The sequence below is a fragment of the Lissotriton vulgaris genome, chromosome 4_1, assembly GCF_964263255.1.
Source record: "Lissotriton vulgaris chromosome 4_1, aLisVul1.2, whole genome shotgun sequence".
NCBI classification, from domain to species: domain Eukaryota; kingdom Metazoa; phylum Chordata; class Amphibia; order Caudata; family Salamandridae; genus Lissotriton; species Lissotriton vulgaris.
In genome coordinates, this window is record NC_141691.1 from 127,937,214 (window position 1) to 127,955,217 (window position 18,004).

Genomic DNA, 18,004 nt, shown 5'->3' on the forward strand with positions numbered 1-18,004 from the left:
AATGCATCCATTACAGGGGCCTGTGTTCGACCTCATGGTCACAGGTTCAAATCCCGGCGGGTCCACTCAGCCTTTCATCCATCTAAGGTTGATAAAATGAGTACCATTGAGTTGGGTAACAATGAACATCTGTTATTCAGCGCCAAGAGACCTCTGGGTGAACGTGCGCTTTACGAGTACACATGTTAAGTTATGTTTATGTTATGGGCCATGTCTGTTACAAATCTGTAAATAGAGGAGATTTATATATATAATCATTTTTATGGGATGATAAAAACGAAATGCATATTGTGACCATCAACCTAGACAAGCATATATACACTCACCAGGCATTCAGTTTCATTTAACCTCGTGCCCCTTACTGTAAAAAAAAGGATAATGTAAAGGTGAGTCTAAACGGAATATTGAATGTTAAACTATATGGACTCTGTAGCAAATTTGATGGCTTACCTGTGCAGAAATGGCAGACAAATAAATTGTGCAAGTAGCAGCGGCAAACAGTCCACGTGAGCGCTCTACAAACCCAAAAAATTTAATGGATACGTCATATACCTCACTGAAAAATTAAGCTACAGAGAATACCAGTGATGTGAGAATTTAACATAATAGATGATGAAAATTTGAATTCAAAAGCAGTATGGCCCGCCCTCAGAGTGACCATCTAGATATTCCAAGGGAGAAAAAGATGGCGGGTGTTCACGTCATGCAGCGTGAACGTGGTGAAATCGAAATGGTAATTACCAAACCAAAATGGCAGACGCCCATGTGCATTGTGTGGAAAAAATGGATTGGGGATGACAGAGTTCCAAATGAACCTAGCCACAAATGGTAGGCCCCCCGCGTCATGTCACTTCCATGCAAAACAAAAGGTGGTTAAAAAACAGAACAAATGACCTGCCCCTCCCCCATACCGGGTGAAAACTTGGAATGTTCCCAAACCTAGTTTTGAAAGAAAATAGTTTTGCGTTAATGTGAACAGGCAAACTCAACCTTTCTACCGGAAATTGTGGACATAGAAAAAAGACTGCCACACTAGTCTGTAGAAAGGCATATCTGATGGAAATATCTGAAACTAAACTAAACTAGAATACACAAAGGTAAGATAATAATTACGTATGCGAACGTTTAAATATTATGTATAAAACCATTTTTGTATTTCACATCGGAGTGCATCCACCTTTCGTAATTAAATCTACAGCATAATACCCAGCTGGTAGCCCTTCGTGTCAAAATACTAATGAAATAAAAACACTAGTGATGATTACTCCAAGCCAAATAAGATATAACGTGTCCAGATACCACAAATAAAATGTCAGCTCATGATGGCTAAGGGACGAAAAATCAGGAGTTTGAAATGCTGTTGCAGCTCTGCCTTTTGGTCTGATCCCTACCCCGATGTCAGGTGTTAGCAGTATTGTGGCTACTCTAGGGAAAACAACTGGCCCAAGTCCCCTTAATATATTTCTTTTCTGTGATCACACCTGGCAAAAAAGTCAAAGCTGACTCTACCATGGACAAAAAAAGAGTGTCTCTCTTGATAGGTGACCTCATACAATTGCCAATCGAATGGCTTGTAATTGTCATGACATGCGCTCTGGCAGACAGCTTAAACTAAATCTAGCCATACCAAATAATCACATTTGCTGCCATCAATCCCCTGAAAGAAACATTTAAGGCCCTGAATGAGCTGAGGAAAGATAAGGGGCAAAATCCCTCCTTTAGTCAGGAAGACTGTCATAAATTCCAGTCCTTCTTTACTAAGAAAATAAAGGATCTCCTGATGGAAATTCACTTTACTCCAACCTTCCCCTTCCCTAAAGGCCCTACCCTCACATCCCCTATGATTGCCAATCCCCTAACCACATTGCTGTTACTCACTTAGGAGTCCCTGGCTATCTTGACTGGGCGGGTGAAATCTGGCTCACCAGCAGACCTCTGCCCACCCAAGATTTTCAAGATGGCTCTTCCGGAAATCGATGACGAGGTGCTTGCCCTCCTTAATCGCTCCCTGGAAACAGGGCTTGTCCCTACTAACTTCAAGGAGGCCTGTGTTATTCCGCTCCTAAAGAAAGGTTCTGAAAAACTTTAGGCCAATCTTGCAGTTGCCTTTCTTGGCCAAAGTACTTGAACAGCATGTTCTTCCATCCCTCTCCCGCCATCTTGAAGACAATCATCTCCTAGAATCTAATCAGGCCGGTTTCAGGGCCCATCAAAGCACGGAACTGGTCATGCATTCCGTGCTGGATGAACTGAGACTCAGGGCAGACAAAAAAATGCCCTGTGGCCTGGTGCTGTTGGACCTTTCTGCGGCATTTGACATGGTCAATCATGACCAACTACTGTTGCGGATGGGGGATCTAGGCATTCAGGGCACAGCCCTTGCCTGGCTCACTACTTTTCTAAAAATACGCTCTCAGAGAGTCCAGCTAGCGGATTTGGTATCCAATCCAGCTACTCTCTCATGCGGAGTGCCCCAGGGCTCAGCATTATCGCCCCTCCTCTTTAATGCCTATTTGAAGCCCCTGATCGCCACACTGAATCAGATGGAGTGCCGGATCTACAATTACGCAGACGACACCCAAATCATTATCCAAATTGACAGCTCACCAATGGCACACCTAAGAATGCAAAACATTTTAAAATTTACTGTCAACTGGATGTCGGCTAACTCACTAAAGATAAACCCTGACAAAACTGAGGTACTGGAGGTCACCCCAGTCTCCAGCCCATGGAATGACCTCTTCTGGCCAAAAGAACTTGGGCCTTTTCCTGAACCGGCCGTGGCAGTAAAAAGCCTGGGAATCAAAATTGATGCCAAGCTATCCATGACACAACAAGTCTTGGCAGTCGTAGGAACCTGTGTTGGCCTCCTGAGACAACTGCGGAAACTGTGTCCACTCCTTACCTTTGCCACGCTCAGAAGGGCGGTTTTAGCAATGATACTGTCGCGTCTGGATTATGGCAACTCTTTGTATGCTGGCCTCCCACAACAACTGTTGGCCAGACTACAAGTCGTCATGAACGACGCAGCCAGATTACTCTTCAAAAAACCAAGACGAGCACATGCCACACCCCTACTACGTGAGCTTCATTGGCTCCCAATCAGGCAGAGAATTAAGTTTAAGAGTCTCTGCATCACACATAAAACCCTCTAAGGCCAAGCTCCAAGTTACATCAAGGACCGCATAGCCACTTATGTTCCCAGCAGGGCACTGCGGTCAGCAGAGGCCACTCTACTGGTCTGCCCCCGTTTCAATCTGACCTCCATGGGAGGGTAAGCATTCTCAACTTCTATCCCCCAGGTCTGGAATAGCCTCCCGGTGAACCTACGCAAGGAAGTGAACCTCCTTCCCTTTAGGAAAAGCTTAAGACTGTGCTTTTCCTGGAAGCATGGGGCACGATTTAAGCAGCCTCCCTCACCCCTCCTCCACCTAGTTCAGGTTTGCCCCCTGACAGCGCTTAGAGACCTTTGGGTGATAATGCACGCTACAAATCAATATTAAAATTTTGAAGTTATGATGTGGATTCCCTTCTCAAAGCCATGGAAGCATGGAATGAGTTATTTCAGTGAAACACTTAATTTTCCGTGAATTGGAGACAATTTTCTCCTCTGTAAGGTACATTTTTTTGCCATCCTCCGTGCAGTGCTTAATTTGAGCCGGTGGTTTTCGTTACTCAGCTCCCACACCTTATTCTCAACACCGGATTGAATAGCAGCTGCCACATGTTGGTGCGGTTTCTATAATTTTGTAAGAGGCACAACAGCAGTTGTTTAATAATTAATATACATGAAAACCAGTGATATCTAACATCCAAAGCTATAGGAATAGCCTGGGCGGCATGTAGGAGTCATTTTTAATGTATATTTTAAGTCTGAATTGTCACACTTGTATGAGTGTGATGGTCAGTTGTGTTGGTACTGTCATTGGCAGCTCTAGTTGGGGCAATGGATGGCGCAAGCTGCAGTGGCCTCCCGACAAGGGCCCTGGCGCTTACGTGTTTTTACAAATTAGGTACTGCCTCCCTGGAGAGCAAGAATATGAGGGCAAACACTCCCATCTGATGCCACTGCATTTCCCAAGCCATGTTTAAAGTGCGGATTTAGATATCCCCTTCGATGCTTGTGACGGAACGGTTCCGTCACGAGCGCCGATTGGGCTGTGCTTATGACGGAACCGTTCCGTCATGGCCACGCCCGTTTCTTAGAACCTTCAGTACAGCGCGAAAATTAGCGCCGCGCTGAAGGTGATATAGGCACTTGTAATAGCCGCACAGCCATACATGGGACCCATTGGGCATACGTTTCCGGTGGGTGTCACGCCGTAGACGTCATGTGTAACGTCTCCCAGGAAATGATTGACTTGCCTATTACACATTGTTTCTCCAAGATGTATACTGCTCTTATGGGCTAAATGTGTTGTGTATTATCAATTTTGCTCTGCTCGCCGCAAATATCTCTACTATCCATTGTGTATATTTTGTATTGATCTATTTCATAGTACACCAGCATATACATATTGTTTTGTTTGTAGACCCTATGAACTCTTTTTTTAGTGCATTTGTTGCACAACACTTTTAAAATAAATACAGAGACCAGATACCCTCATTTCTGTTTTCCAGCGGATCCAGACCTGGGCTCAAAGACGCTTGAGGTGCGCAGAGACAGCAGGAAAAGCAAAAGCAGGTGGAAGCCTCTGATGGGGGAGTCGGTCGAGTTGCCGCTTCATAAGGTAGGCCCTGACGCTGTCCACAGTTGAGAGTAGCTCATGTCTTCGTTGTGCCGCACTCCCCAGCCACACAGCATGCCTCTACTAATAGCTGTGCAGTTGCACCCCTGGCGGTGCCTGTTTCTACTCTATTTCTACTCAATGAGTTGCTAGAGAAAAAAGTTGCAAAACGCTATGCATTTTGTCAGACATAGGACAATGTTAATAGAGTAATGCATATTTTTGGTTGTAAGATTACAAGGCTATCTTTTTACCTTCCCAGACAGTTACTTTCTTAGAGCGTCTAAAAGGACGTGTTGGAAAAAAACTACATAAGTCGAAAATGTCATATTTTTCGAGTGTTGATTTCAGCTATCAATTCAAAGTCTTTATTTCGATTTTTAGAAAAATCATAAAAGGCGTCAGCATAAAAAGACAATTTATGACAATATTTAAAACAGTATTAAAAAAAAAAAATAGCAACAGCATTTGAACAAGGTAAAAACCATTGGAACGGGAGAACAATTTCAGCTTTCGTTCAGAGCCGTAATGCTATGTTATGTTGTTAATATATGAGTAATTCACAGTGTACCATAAATATAGCTTTGCATTGCTGCCACGTGCGCCATTCCACAATGTTGCACGTTGTTCATTTCAGCCCGTAGACGGAGGCGTCCTGAGGTTATATGTTTGCAGGGTGGTGGTCTTTTCATCTCTGTGGCTGTTCGGCGGTCTTCTTGTACATTTTCCAAGACTGTTCGGCATAACTTGCGTCTTAGCAGGTTTAGTGCTGGATTCCTATGAAGAGGGATCATTTGTGGTCACATTAGCCTGTTGGGGTTCGTTTGGTCCTTCCTAGAGGTTCCTGGATCCATGAGGGCAGTATGTGGTGAAGGGTCTGCTATCATCCGTCAGTTTTGACACCCCCTGTACCAACTCCATTATCGCTTTGTGAATCTTGCAACTTCATAATCAGGGGTGGGTGGAATGTTTTACTGCACCCATGGAATTGGTAGAATTTGGCGACTCCGCGTTACTCTTATAACGCAGAGTTCTGGCAAAATTCCTCCAATCGCTGCGGGGCGGAAGGGTTTTCTTGTCAGGCTTCAGAAATGCGAGCTGGCAAGCATGCGCAAGATTTGACGCACCTATCATGATTTTCTAATGTGGGCAGTCACAGTCAGAGGGCTGCTTCTCCAGTAGATTTGCTGCAGCTCGGGTAGATTTTCTCCTCAAGCGGCCGCAAAATCAACTCAATGGCCATGCACTGTTGCACATTGCATGGCGCAGTTCGTGCTGATTTTTCAGTGCTGCTCGTGCTACCGGCGCTAAATCGCAGCGCAACGTGCATATTTTCTGCCCTTTGACGGAACTCTGCGGAATCTCTCTGCGTTTTTATGTAACTCCTCAAGTTCCTCACACCCCAATTCATAAGACACTGCTGCTCTGATAATGCAGTTTGTTAACCTGATATAGCCTTGGGTTTTTATTTATATGTAGGCAAAATAGGACAGTTGAAATTAAGATAGGCGAGGCAAACTGTGAGTGGGAGGCGGCTTGCTCGGTTGACATTACATTATTACTGTTTTAATTTACCCCCATATCTAGGGGTCACAATCGAGGCAACAGGGGGATGGGGCCCCGAGGTAAAAAACAGAGCGCTAGCATTTAAACGCTCAGTTGCGGCGATAAAGCATTTCGCCAGTAAATTGGGCAGAAAACAACCTGGTATAATGCTTAACATATATGTGGCCAAATGTAGAAGCATCGCCCTGTATGGGGCAGGGATATGGGGATATCAGGATGTAACGATGCTCCAGATTATTGAAAATATTTTTTTTCGCTACCTTTTGTCCCTTCCGGCAAGTATGTCAAATTATAATTGCCATGTAGAACTAGGCATGGACTATTTGACAGATCTGATTAAAATCCAGCCAATCTTACTCTGGAGGAGAATTTGGGCAACGCAAGAACTGGCTCTCAATCGAGAAATTATCCTGGATGTTAAAAAATTAGCCAACGCAAAAAGAATCAAATGGCTTGAGTATGTGAGGAAAGCCCTGACAGACATTGACAAGCCAGAATGGTATGATAAACCCGAATCAATTGGGAAAATTCCTAAAAAAGTCTTAAAAAACCTGTGTATGGAACATTTTAACACCTTAAGGCTTGGGAATGAAGTCAGCAAAAGAACTGTTTTCGAACATCAGCCGCTGCTGATTACCCTCAAAATGCAATCCTACCTAACTCTGATCACTTTGGGTTTTGAGCGCTTTGTCCCGACCAGATTCAGGTTCAATATATTTCATCGCCTGGTTTCATATCCGGAGAAAAATGCCTGGAATAGAACTCTTGCGCCATGCCCATGCGACAACATATCTATCCAGTCTACCTTCCATTTGGTACTATTTTGCAAACGGTATAAAAAAGAACGGGCGAGATGGCTGAAATCTTATCTTAGAGATGGGGCGTGGAGGCAATGTAGGCCAGCTTATTTACATCTCCAACAATTAGGAAACCCCCTATGTATTAGTTCTATGTCGATGTTTTTAAAAAGTGTCGTAAAATCACGGAATCTATCATGAATTTATTAATTATCGATTTGTCACCATACTTGGATTTAATGCTGTTTTTATAATTATTTATTGTGTATATCTATAATGTGTAATTTGTTTACTATGTACTGCTTTTATGATTTTTTTACTTGGTGAAAATCGAATAAAGTACTTGAATTGAATTGAATTTAGTGGTTCATTCTTCTGTTTAAACTACAGTTTGTTTTTCCCATGACTATTTAAAGGAACTTTCCATATTCTCCAAGTGGGAGGTTTGTCCTATAGCAACCTTGACAGCTTGCAAGTGGCTATTAACCCCTCCCATGCTCGTGACGGAACCGTTCCGTCACGAGCCTCGGGTGGGCTGTGCTGGTGACGGAACGGTTCCGTCACGGCCGGCTCGCCGCGCCTGCGCGGTGCAAATTCCGCACCTGCGCGGCACGTTTTATTGAGCGGACGGGGCCGTGACGGAACCGTTCCGTCACAAGCACAGCTCACCTGCGTGCCGTGACGGAGCGGTTCCATCACAAGAACGGGACCGCCGCGCGGCCCCGCCTCCCTCTTAGCACTGCGGCGGAATAGCCGCCGCAGTGAAGGGGTTAAATAGTGATAGCAAAGGTCTTATAAAAAGTAGTTGCGTGATGTTGATACCTTTTTAATTGCAAATTTTGTGAAGCTTATGCAAAGATTTACAGCTTTATGATTGGCAGCTGACCTTACTGAACTAAATAAGTGCATACTGGGGCAGAAAATGCAAGAGGCTTTTATACAGAGAGCACCAAAAGTATTTTCTTAATTGAGCAAAAGGGATTTATTTACAAACTATCTCCTTGCATGTCTCCGACATAATATAGCTACATAATGATGGCAAGTTCGCTACAACAGAAGACCTTCTATTGCCTTTCCAACACTTGTGCAAATGTTTGTGGAAATTGCGCACCCACTAAATAATGTTAGCTTTGGGGGTGACATTTAGTGGATATGCTGTTTGCTCACTATTTCAAGTTATGGACCTCACAATGGAGGTTAATGAGAACGTTGTGTGAATTTTCTCCAAATCCACAGTGTGCAAACTCACAATTTCCTCTATTTACTCACAAGATGTGTGGTAAACTGTACCTTTTATCTGTGTTTTTTAAGGAAAAAAGGGTTCTATAGGAGCCTAATGGTATCCGCTGCACACATTTTTTAAGTATCTGTATCTGGGGGTCTGGGTGTCTCACCCTGCCCCCATATACTCTTTTTAGAATCTTTTTCAGGGCATGGGGCCAAGTCCCTGTACCCTGTAATGACAGCTACAACATTTTTATTCTCAGTTACTACCAGAGATAGGGATTCAGATAGGTCTCCTGGTACCCAAATGGTCGATGGGGAAAAAAATAAGCTCCCTCGGTCGATGAGAATACCCTATTTTTTTCATGTTCGGTATTGTGGGAAATTTCTTGAAAACATCCGAACAGATTTACAACAAATCACAAAAAGTACACTTTCTAACTGAAGTTCTAACTTTTTGCCAAATTTGGTGTAATTCAGTTCAGCCAATTTTTGTGTATCGGAAAGCAACTCTTTCTATGGAAAATATATATATATTTATATGTATGTATGTATATTTATATTTCAAAGCAGGTTTTGTGCTAACTCTATTTGAAGAGATGGGCAAGTGCATGCAGTCGAGAGCCATGATTGAACATATACCATTGGAAAGGATGCAATGTAAAATTCATGAAACACCAAATATTTTATGAAAGACAGAAAAGACCTTTTGAGGGTAATGAAGTAGCAGGATGGTTCAGCGGACATGCAGTCAAGTGCTTACATTAGCACAAGTAGATGACGTGAGAGCTTCAAGGTTTCATAAAAAAACTCTGTTACTGAAAAATAGGGAAAATTTAAGAAAATAGGTGGAAAATAAATTAGATGAAAGAAAAATGTCTATGCTCTGTATAGCATCTGGAGTCTGTAATTGGTTTATATGGCTGGTCTGCCTATAACTCAAAGACCGACAAGCCCTAAACTGTTTAGTAATCCATTTGATAAAAAGCTTAACATGGACAGACATGGAAGCTTGTTGTCTGGTGGGCATCTTTTCTCACTTTTCATTGGACTCTGCCTTTCCTACTACTCTAAAGCAGTTATTGGTCCTGGCATTTTATTTTATTTTTCACATCAGGGGGCTCTCAAGTAGCCACAAGATACCATGTGACACCTAAATAAATACATAAAGGGATAGTGGTTATCTTGGTGAATGTTAATGGCACTGAATCAAATCCTTAACTCAGGTAGGATACCAGGGAGAGGAAGGAGTAAAGTTTGTCCGGATAGTGATTGCCTGGTCCTGCACTGTACATGCATCATAATGTACCTCTGCATTCTAATCATTGGTAGGGCTTAGGGAAACAGAAGAGGCAGCAAGATGGTATAGGAGGTGCTCCTTTTAGCATGTGGTTGTCATTAGATTACTGAGGCCTTTCCATATACCCAACTCAGCATAGATTTGTGCACGCGAGAGCTCTCAAGGATTTTCTAGAGATGTACTTACACTCTTTGGTTTATTGAAAAGGTTTATTATCAGAATATTGTGAACAAATATCAACAAACAAATATACAATAGATAGAATGCTAACCTCCACCATGTTGTGAAGGGAAGTATACATCAGTCTGTCTAGATTTATTATTCCTAGCTCCACCTTGTGTATACTGACAATGTGTGTATATTCAAGTCCCAGTGAGTGCGTACGTTTCCCATCCTTCAAGGATAACAAAATGAGTACCATTGGACTGGGTAACAAAAAACGTCTAGGCTTTTATGTTATGTCAAGCCCCTACAGATTTGTATCCTAACTTTGATAATGGATTTTATCATTATTATTTTTATTACCGTAGTCCTCATCATCATTTTAGGCATTTAATATGTACACATTGCATTTAAGCCCACACATTAAAAACTATAAACATAATTGTATGCAAACAATAAACACACTTACTTTTCTCAATATATGTACATTTTATATCCTGAACAAAGGTGGAATAATGCAAGTGCAAGCAATGCATATGAATAATAAGTGACACTTTCAGAATTTAAATAGGTAATGAACATTCCTAGCTATGGGACAGTATAAACATCTCTGTTCCTATTACACTTTTTGGGATCGTTTTTGTCTTCACCTCCAGTTAGGCGTACGTACAATGTTGACGTTTTGGCCATTTCTTTTACTGAAGAAGTGAGCTTCTTCAGTATGCTAAATATTTAGTCTGTATGGAAAAAGTGCTCTCTGTTTAATGAACTTAATGAACAAAATGTTCATTCTACAGGAAAAATACTTATCCTTATAAAAATTACAAATAGGCACCTCGCTTCATCAAAAATATTCCCCCACAGCATGATGCTTATGAGATCCGAAGACCAAAATGTATTTTTGTTCTACCTTCTGTAATAGATTACATTTGCAATTTACAGTCCACCCCTTATGAGAATCAGCTGGTGTATTACATATCAATTTAGAGTGGTCGTTAGATTATGCTGTCCATTTCTTACATGTAAAAACGTATTTAATGGTAATTAATGTTTTCAGTTATGAATATTTTAGAATTAATTTTACCTAATTTCTATGTTCATGGTAACTTTTGTTTGTACAGTATATTTTAGCTGCACCCTTTGGCTTATTCTTAATATGTGTGCTGTCCTAGCTTGCTCTGGGAAGATATCATCAGTGATGTAATTTAACATGTCATGAGAGATGTAATATGTGAGGTTGTAGGCAGTGCAGGACAGGGTTCAATTTATAGTTGACTCAGTAAACTATAACTGACAAATTTCATTTTTTTTGTTTGTTTTTTCAAAATTATTTTTTATCCTATTTTAACACCTAACTATAACATCAGTTTATCTTTCTTTTTAGTTAATGGGAACTATCATCCTATTACCATACCTAACAATAACATCACTTTAACTGTTGTTGTTTTTCAGTGAATATATGTATATTCAGCCTCCAATGGGTAGTTATAGTTATGATAACGTTTCCATAGGAAATGGATTTTATGCTTTAAAATAGAAACTTGCATACATTTTACTTCCTTTATTAGGTAGCATATTATACTTTCACCCTGTGTTTGTATTTGGATGACCAGTGCTGCATTCATTTTCCGCCCCTCAGTTTTTGTGTGTTCCTCTGGCATCACTGTAAATGTAAATGGATACTTGTACACTACTCACCCGCAAGGGTCTCAAGGCGCTTGTACGAATACCGCTGTGGAACCCATCCTGGCTTTCCAGTGAGGCGTCCACTCCTGGGCACCCCCAAGGTGGAGGCCAGGCATCCTTAGCGTTGTGGGGGCCGTTGTGGAGATTAAGCAAGCTATTGCCCAGAGTTGCAGAGTGGGACTCCATGATTGGAATAGGCACCGAGGCGAGAATTATCAGGTCCGTGGAATTTTGAGCCCAAGACCCGCAGAGGCGGGGAATTGAACCCTGGTTCCAGGCTAGACCTCTGAATCAGGGTCTGCCACTCTAACCATTGAGCCACACTTCTCCCACCTTCTCACCTCTCTTGCACTGTACAATTCCCATGACATCCCTGAGTTTGTTGCATTGTGCTTTGGGGTTGTTTTGTCTCCTTGCAGTGCCAGAGGCATTGGCGACGGTATGGAATTACACAAAGTTGCTCTTCCCAGCGAGTACTGGAACAGATTCCAGTTTAGGGCTGGAGTGGAGGCAGCAGAAGAATTGATGTGTCTCAGGATCAGTGAATGAAGGAGCTGCAGCCCTTTTGGCTGCTCCCCTGAGAATGATTGAAAGGCGCCTTCCCTGCTCTCATAAGTGTAAACAGCGAGGGGCTAAGCCAATTTCAGATGACGTATGATGCCCGCCATGCTCCTGACAAAGCAGAGCGCACTACATCTGCCAGCCGCCGCCATTACTCTGCCAAGCAGTGGAAGATTTGTTCAGGGCTGTGCGCTTTCCTGTGACACTTTGTAAATCAAAGGGCCTACCTGACTCATGAAATAAACATCACAACTGATTGTATCTTCTATCAGAATATATTGGGTCTTTTTTTTGTCTCGCTGCGTGTGTGGACTGGCATCCTGGGCACGCTTTCCATGGTGGCACGTAGGTGCAGTGTGCGTGGAGGGTGGTTGGCAATGGAGATGAAAATTTGGTACAATGGCAGTGCTTAATGAGTAAAAAAATATAAGTGCCAGGGCACTCATCAGGAGGCCACTGCAGCTTGCACCTGGCATTGCCCCTGCCAGCTGTGCCAATGACAGTACCAACACAATTACCAATCATCACATTCCTACAAGTGTGATAATTCAGCCTATTCCAGGACCACAGAGCTATACGAATAGCTCTGGTGGCAGGTAATAGTCATTGTAATGTATATTGAATTAATAAACAACTGTTGTTGTGGTCATCTCGAAATTAGGCAGAACAGTGGCACCATGTAGCGGACTCTAACAAGCCCCTGTGCTGACAATACAGTGCCAGTGCCGAGCACCGGAGACCGCTGACTCCAATTACAGCACTGTTCAAAGGTAAAGGCGAAGGCATGGCTGCTTACAGTCTCAATATTTCATATATTAGACAGAATATAATGCTCACAAGTCCTCTCTTTTAGTCCTCTGGCCACATACACACAGTAAAATAAATAAATAAATACTCTGATACGTAGAGTGTGGCTAATCACCCACGAGGGTCTGTTGGCACGGTTTCTAGGCACAGGGAGATTAAGCGATTTGCCCAGAATCACAGGGTGTTGAGCCGAGACTCGAACCTGGATCCCCACCTCCAAAGTTGGCAGCTCTAGCCTTACGCCACATCCTCTCCCAGTCGATCTGTTTGTGCATTCCGATGTATCATTATATAAAAGAAGGGAAAGTAGTGACAGAGAACGAATCCTAATAGGAACCCACTATAGTTGATGGCCCTATAATGCCACAGAGGGGTTCTCTGGGCATGATGATAAAAGTACCAGGTACAAGGGTGAGCTGTTTCCGACTTTCTACAGTACACCTAAGACATTTATCTAAAGAGATTACTTTAGATGCTTAGGTATTGTGTGCTATAGATGTATATTTCAGTAAAACTCTATGAAAGGTAAAAACGGAGCACACTTAAGTGCCTTTTAACACTGCTTTCAGGTGAATTCATGCAACAAGCATAAAATAATGGATGGAATGCTCGAATTATTCTCAGCCACTGGCAACACTTGGGCCCACTTCCCAGTCCATCGTTTTTCTCCCAATATGCAACTATAGACAAGGATCTGGTCATATGCAAATCAGTCCTCAACCTGCCCCAAAGTGAGGAGCGCAACAAGAACTGTGAGGCCAGGTCCTCTCCAGATAGGAACACAAGCAGTCCTTGACCAGTTTCCTACTTCTTAGGTTTTATCAGTGAGATATAGCTTAAGTCCAGTGGCACGGTGAGCGCGGGACCCAGGTCGGGGCATACCCATTACACTCAGGGCATTTATTACAACAAGACCAAAATGATTATATGTTTTTGGACCTTGAAATATAGAATATTGCCACATGTGGTGGGTGTTAAATACTGCATTGCTCCATCCAATTCTAACAGTGTACTCCCGCAAGTGTTCTCTAATTGACCTCCCCAGCCTTTAGTCCTAATGTTTCACATTCTCCTACAATTTCCCCAGTAGCATTCTCCCACCCTTGTTTTTGGGCCTCATTACACGTGATCCCAATTTACTAAGCACAAAAAGCACCCGCATACATTGTGTATCTAATGCTATAGCCCAATCCGTTGTATCTTTTGTTGGGTTCTTCGGACTTTTTTTTGCCTTAGTTTCTCAGGTGCATGCAGCCCACCAATCACATGCACCCACTGTGCTTTAAAACAAAGAAAAGAGTAGAAAACATAGTTGGCGCTACATGGGGAAAGCTTCCCATAACTTTAATGACTTCATTTGGGCTATCCTATATTTCAGTACATAGTGTCAGCCATCGCCTGCTTTCCTCTAGCTACTTGGTACTGGGAGGTCTAGATTCCCCGCCCGTGTGAGCCCCTTCTCACTACCTACGTTGAGATTCCCAAGCTTGTGGCTGGTGTGGAAGACATGTGCTTGACTCCGGCATCAGTTGTGATCACCTTCACAGGACCTTTTGTCTTGCCTTCCAAGCCCATACTGGCAGGGTCTTACTGTCCCATACTAAGGTCGCCAAGCCAAAGTCTAGAGGGAGAAGCAATGCAGAGAAAGATATGACGCTGGGATAATGACCGGCGTGGTGACTGACACAAACTTTTTGCAGAGGCACTGTTCTCTCTAGTAATGACCTGTTCCCAAGCCAATGAGAAAGTAGTGCTTTTGACCTCCTGAGGTGTTGCACATGCACCATAAACACAATCTTTTTTAGTAGGGAGAAGGGGCTGGTCTCGGATATCTTCATTTAAATAAGGCCCACATCTACTTTAGATGTCTAGTGTATTTGGGCCCTGGGTATTGTTGAAAACATGTTATATTGTGTATTTGTAAAGCGCACTATCACCCTCAAAGCTGTCCTGGCGGTTCTTCACAAAGGCTTCTTTACCATCCCCTGAACTCATCCTGCAGATATGTGCTTGACACCCTCAGCCCCTCACAGCTAATGCACGCTACAAATGTTCTTCTTAAACCTTTCCCCGTCAATTCCCATCCTTCCACATATGTTATCCACAGTATGGGTGGCCCAATGGGTAGCTGGGAAAAACAGGTGCCATGTTGATTCTGCTTTGCCTGAATAGACCACTCAGGCCCTCCTTTCTGTAGTTCTGGAAGAGCCCCAGGGCCTGGTGTAAACTGCTTGATATCAGTTGAAGTAACTTTCCTAGGTTCCTTTAGTAGTGCGAAGTAAATGCATAGGTAGGAAACGGGCAGTTTGTGGGGTTAGACTTCATAAACAACCCACTCGGATAATGGCACTGGTGACATTTTACTGCAGGAAAAATTAAGGCTCAAATACTGATTGTCACTTCTGCCTTTGGCAACTACTCTCTGGTACCTTTCTAAGTATGAAATGGGATGTATTGGCACACAGAAAACACTCTGAACAAAGAATTATTTCTGTTTATAGCTCTGGCGGTTGCAGATGCCCGGTACCCCGTTACTGAGGGCGCCTGGCCCAGTTTACCCGATTAGGGCATGCTAAGACTTTTATTCTTGGTCAAATTATGTTAATGAATCAATTGTACTGTCACACCAGAAAACAATGTTTAAAAAAAAAAAAAGAAACCCCAAGACCATACACGTGGTGCACCTGGCATGTCGGCAGGGTGTATCGAAGCGCCGAAGCCGAGCGAGGCAGTCGGTGCCTTTAGGCGCTAGCCCCGGGACACCTGCTGCTGAACAGTGTATAATATTCACAAAAGAACCCTCTCCCCCACCCCCCCCCCCCCCCCCCCCCCCCTACCCCTCGAGCATCCAGCCGCGCGAGAATGGTAATTACCGACGCGCGCCGGGCGCAGGCGCACGCGCCGCCGGGTCCCCGAAGACGGCGCTCCCAGCAGCCCCCGCGCGCGCCCTCTGAGCGGGAAAACTAACGAGGAAAATCCCCGCCTGCGGGAGAGCGAAATTAGGCAGAGCTAAGCTCCTTTCTTGTCTTGCTGCCCGTCGTTCTTCGGTCCCCCATTAATCTGTAATGAGCAGGAGGCTCTCCTTTTGTGTTCTGCGCAGGACGCCGGCTATTTTTAGAGTTTTGACGCGCTTGTGCGAATTGAGGGATTTTCATCACGTTCGCGGCTTGATTCGTGAGGGCCGGGAGGAAGCGTCCTACCCACAGGGCCTGTTCTCGTTTGTGGGTGTATGTGCGCAATGGTGCAGAGTTGTGTTGGATATAGAAGTTGAACTGGACTTTAATGAGAGGGGAAAAAATCTAAGCAATTTGTGCTACTCAATCCTGGTGGGGTAGGGTTAGTATATGTTGCATTCTCATTTTCTCTTTCTCTGTTGCACCATGCTTTCTAGCTCTTCAATTATGTTGCACAGACACATACACTCTTTTGTGATGTCATGTGTCCTGTTTACATCGTTCTCTCCTATCGCTTCTACTTCTGACACTCAAAACTGCACTTCGCCTTGCAAAGTTACCCTACCCATCTTGCGAATATATATTATCACTTCATTTTCCACACATACCATGAATGCACTTGGCTTGTGGTTTCACTGGTCCTCACTTTTTCAGGAAGTGAAAATCCTGACCTACTAATACTCTGGACCTTTGTGTTTATTCATTGATATACCTTCCTGTTGTTATCACTGCGACTTCCAGGACCTACGTGTTCGATCTTCGATCACATGAAACAATGAGTCCCTGTTCTTAGGTTCTCTTGCAAACCTACAGGTCCTTTTCATGTTCTCAATCTCTATTTACAGAGCACTTCCATACCCTACAACCCAAACCAGCAAGAATTCAGTCTAAAATCACACCTTAGAAGGCAGCAGAATGAACTGCACCCATCTCTGTTGGAGTTTTACTGAGCCACTTAACCCAAACTTGTTATCCTATCGATATAATGCCCAAAAAAAGTTTTACCAATAAAAGATATGGGTGCCCTTCCTAAATTATGTACACCTCTTGTACCTGATCTCCCCAAATATGTTATTCTCAATCCCTTCATACCAGCAGAATGACCCATGTTCTATATTTAGCTTCATGGGCGTGCTATTGATTGCTTCAGTTTCAAATTCCCCCATCTGAGCACTCCTAGGAAGTAATTTTTATCCTACTGCACGGGTCCTCTGCTTTGAAGTCATTTTTATGATTCTGTGAAATTGTTAACCCTGGTGCTTGCACCAGATTGTTCTGTCTTAAGTGAATTAACCGTACATTTATGGTTGTTCGCCTATTCTTCCGTACATAAAATGTTGGCATGAACTGTCGTCTGTTGCAGTGAGGAGGGCGGTTTCCGTACCGTGGTTTTTTCTGAAGCCAGATTGGGAGGAGTCGAGGAAGTAGTACTTTTCTATGAATGTGGCGAGCTGGCTGTTGATGGCTTTCTCGATGACTTTCGCTGGGAACGGGAGCAGGGAGATGGGTCTGTCGTTTCGGAGGTCGGTGGGGTCTTCAGGAGGGGTTGACCATGGCGTGTTTCCAGTCGTCAGGGAACGTAGCGGTTGCCAGGGACCGGTTGATGGTGTGGCAAAGCATGGGTGCGATGGTGTCGGCGGCTCTGTTGAAAATGTGGTGGGGGTAGGGGTCCGTGGGGGCCCCGGAGTTGATTGACTTCATCGTCTTCAGTGTGTCTTCGATAGTGTGGGCTGTCCAGTTGATCATCGCTGGCTTCAGGGTGTCTGGGGTGGTTGGTGAGGGTTCAGTGTGTTGGTTGTCTTCGTTGAAGTTGTTATAGATGCTTTTGATTTTGTGGTGGAAAAAAGTGCTAAGTTTGTCACAGAGGTCAAGTGAGGGAGGGATGTCGGTGGACTCGCTCGTGGGTTGGGCGAACCTCTTGATGATGTTGAAGAGTTCTTTGCTGTACTGTGCGTTAGTGGAGATTTTGTCTTCAATCGCTTTTTTTCCTAATTTTTCTGATGAGGCGTTGGTGGCGGCTCTGAAGTTGTTGTAGGCTTCTGTGGATTTGGTGTTCCTCAAGGCCTTTTCAAGGCAGCGGCAAGTGCGTCTGGACTCTCGAAGTTCGGTGATAAACCATCTGGCTTTCTTGGCGTTGGTGTTGTTGTTTTTCTTGAGGGCGACTATGGTGTTGGCGCTGTCGGAGATCCATCTGTGCAGGGTTCGGGCTAAGGTGTTGGG

The 18,004-nt window shown here is 43.7% G+C and overlaps 1 protein-coding gene across 1 annotated transcript in view; it reads left to right on the forward strand.

The window, feature by feature from the left end:
• The window catches only part of ARHGEF9 (Cdc42 guanine nucleotide exchange factor 9), a 1,106,557-nt gene that overhangs the window by 367,232 nt on the left and 721,321 nt on the right, over window positions 1-18,004 (forward strand). The window contains exon 7 of the mRNA XM_086918380.1: window positions 4,621-4,730. Coding sequence (XP_086774506.1) covers window positions 4,621-4,730 — 110 coding nt within the window. The remainder of the gene's footprint in view (window positions 1-4,620; window positions 4,731-18,004) is intronic.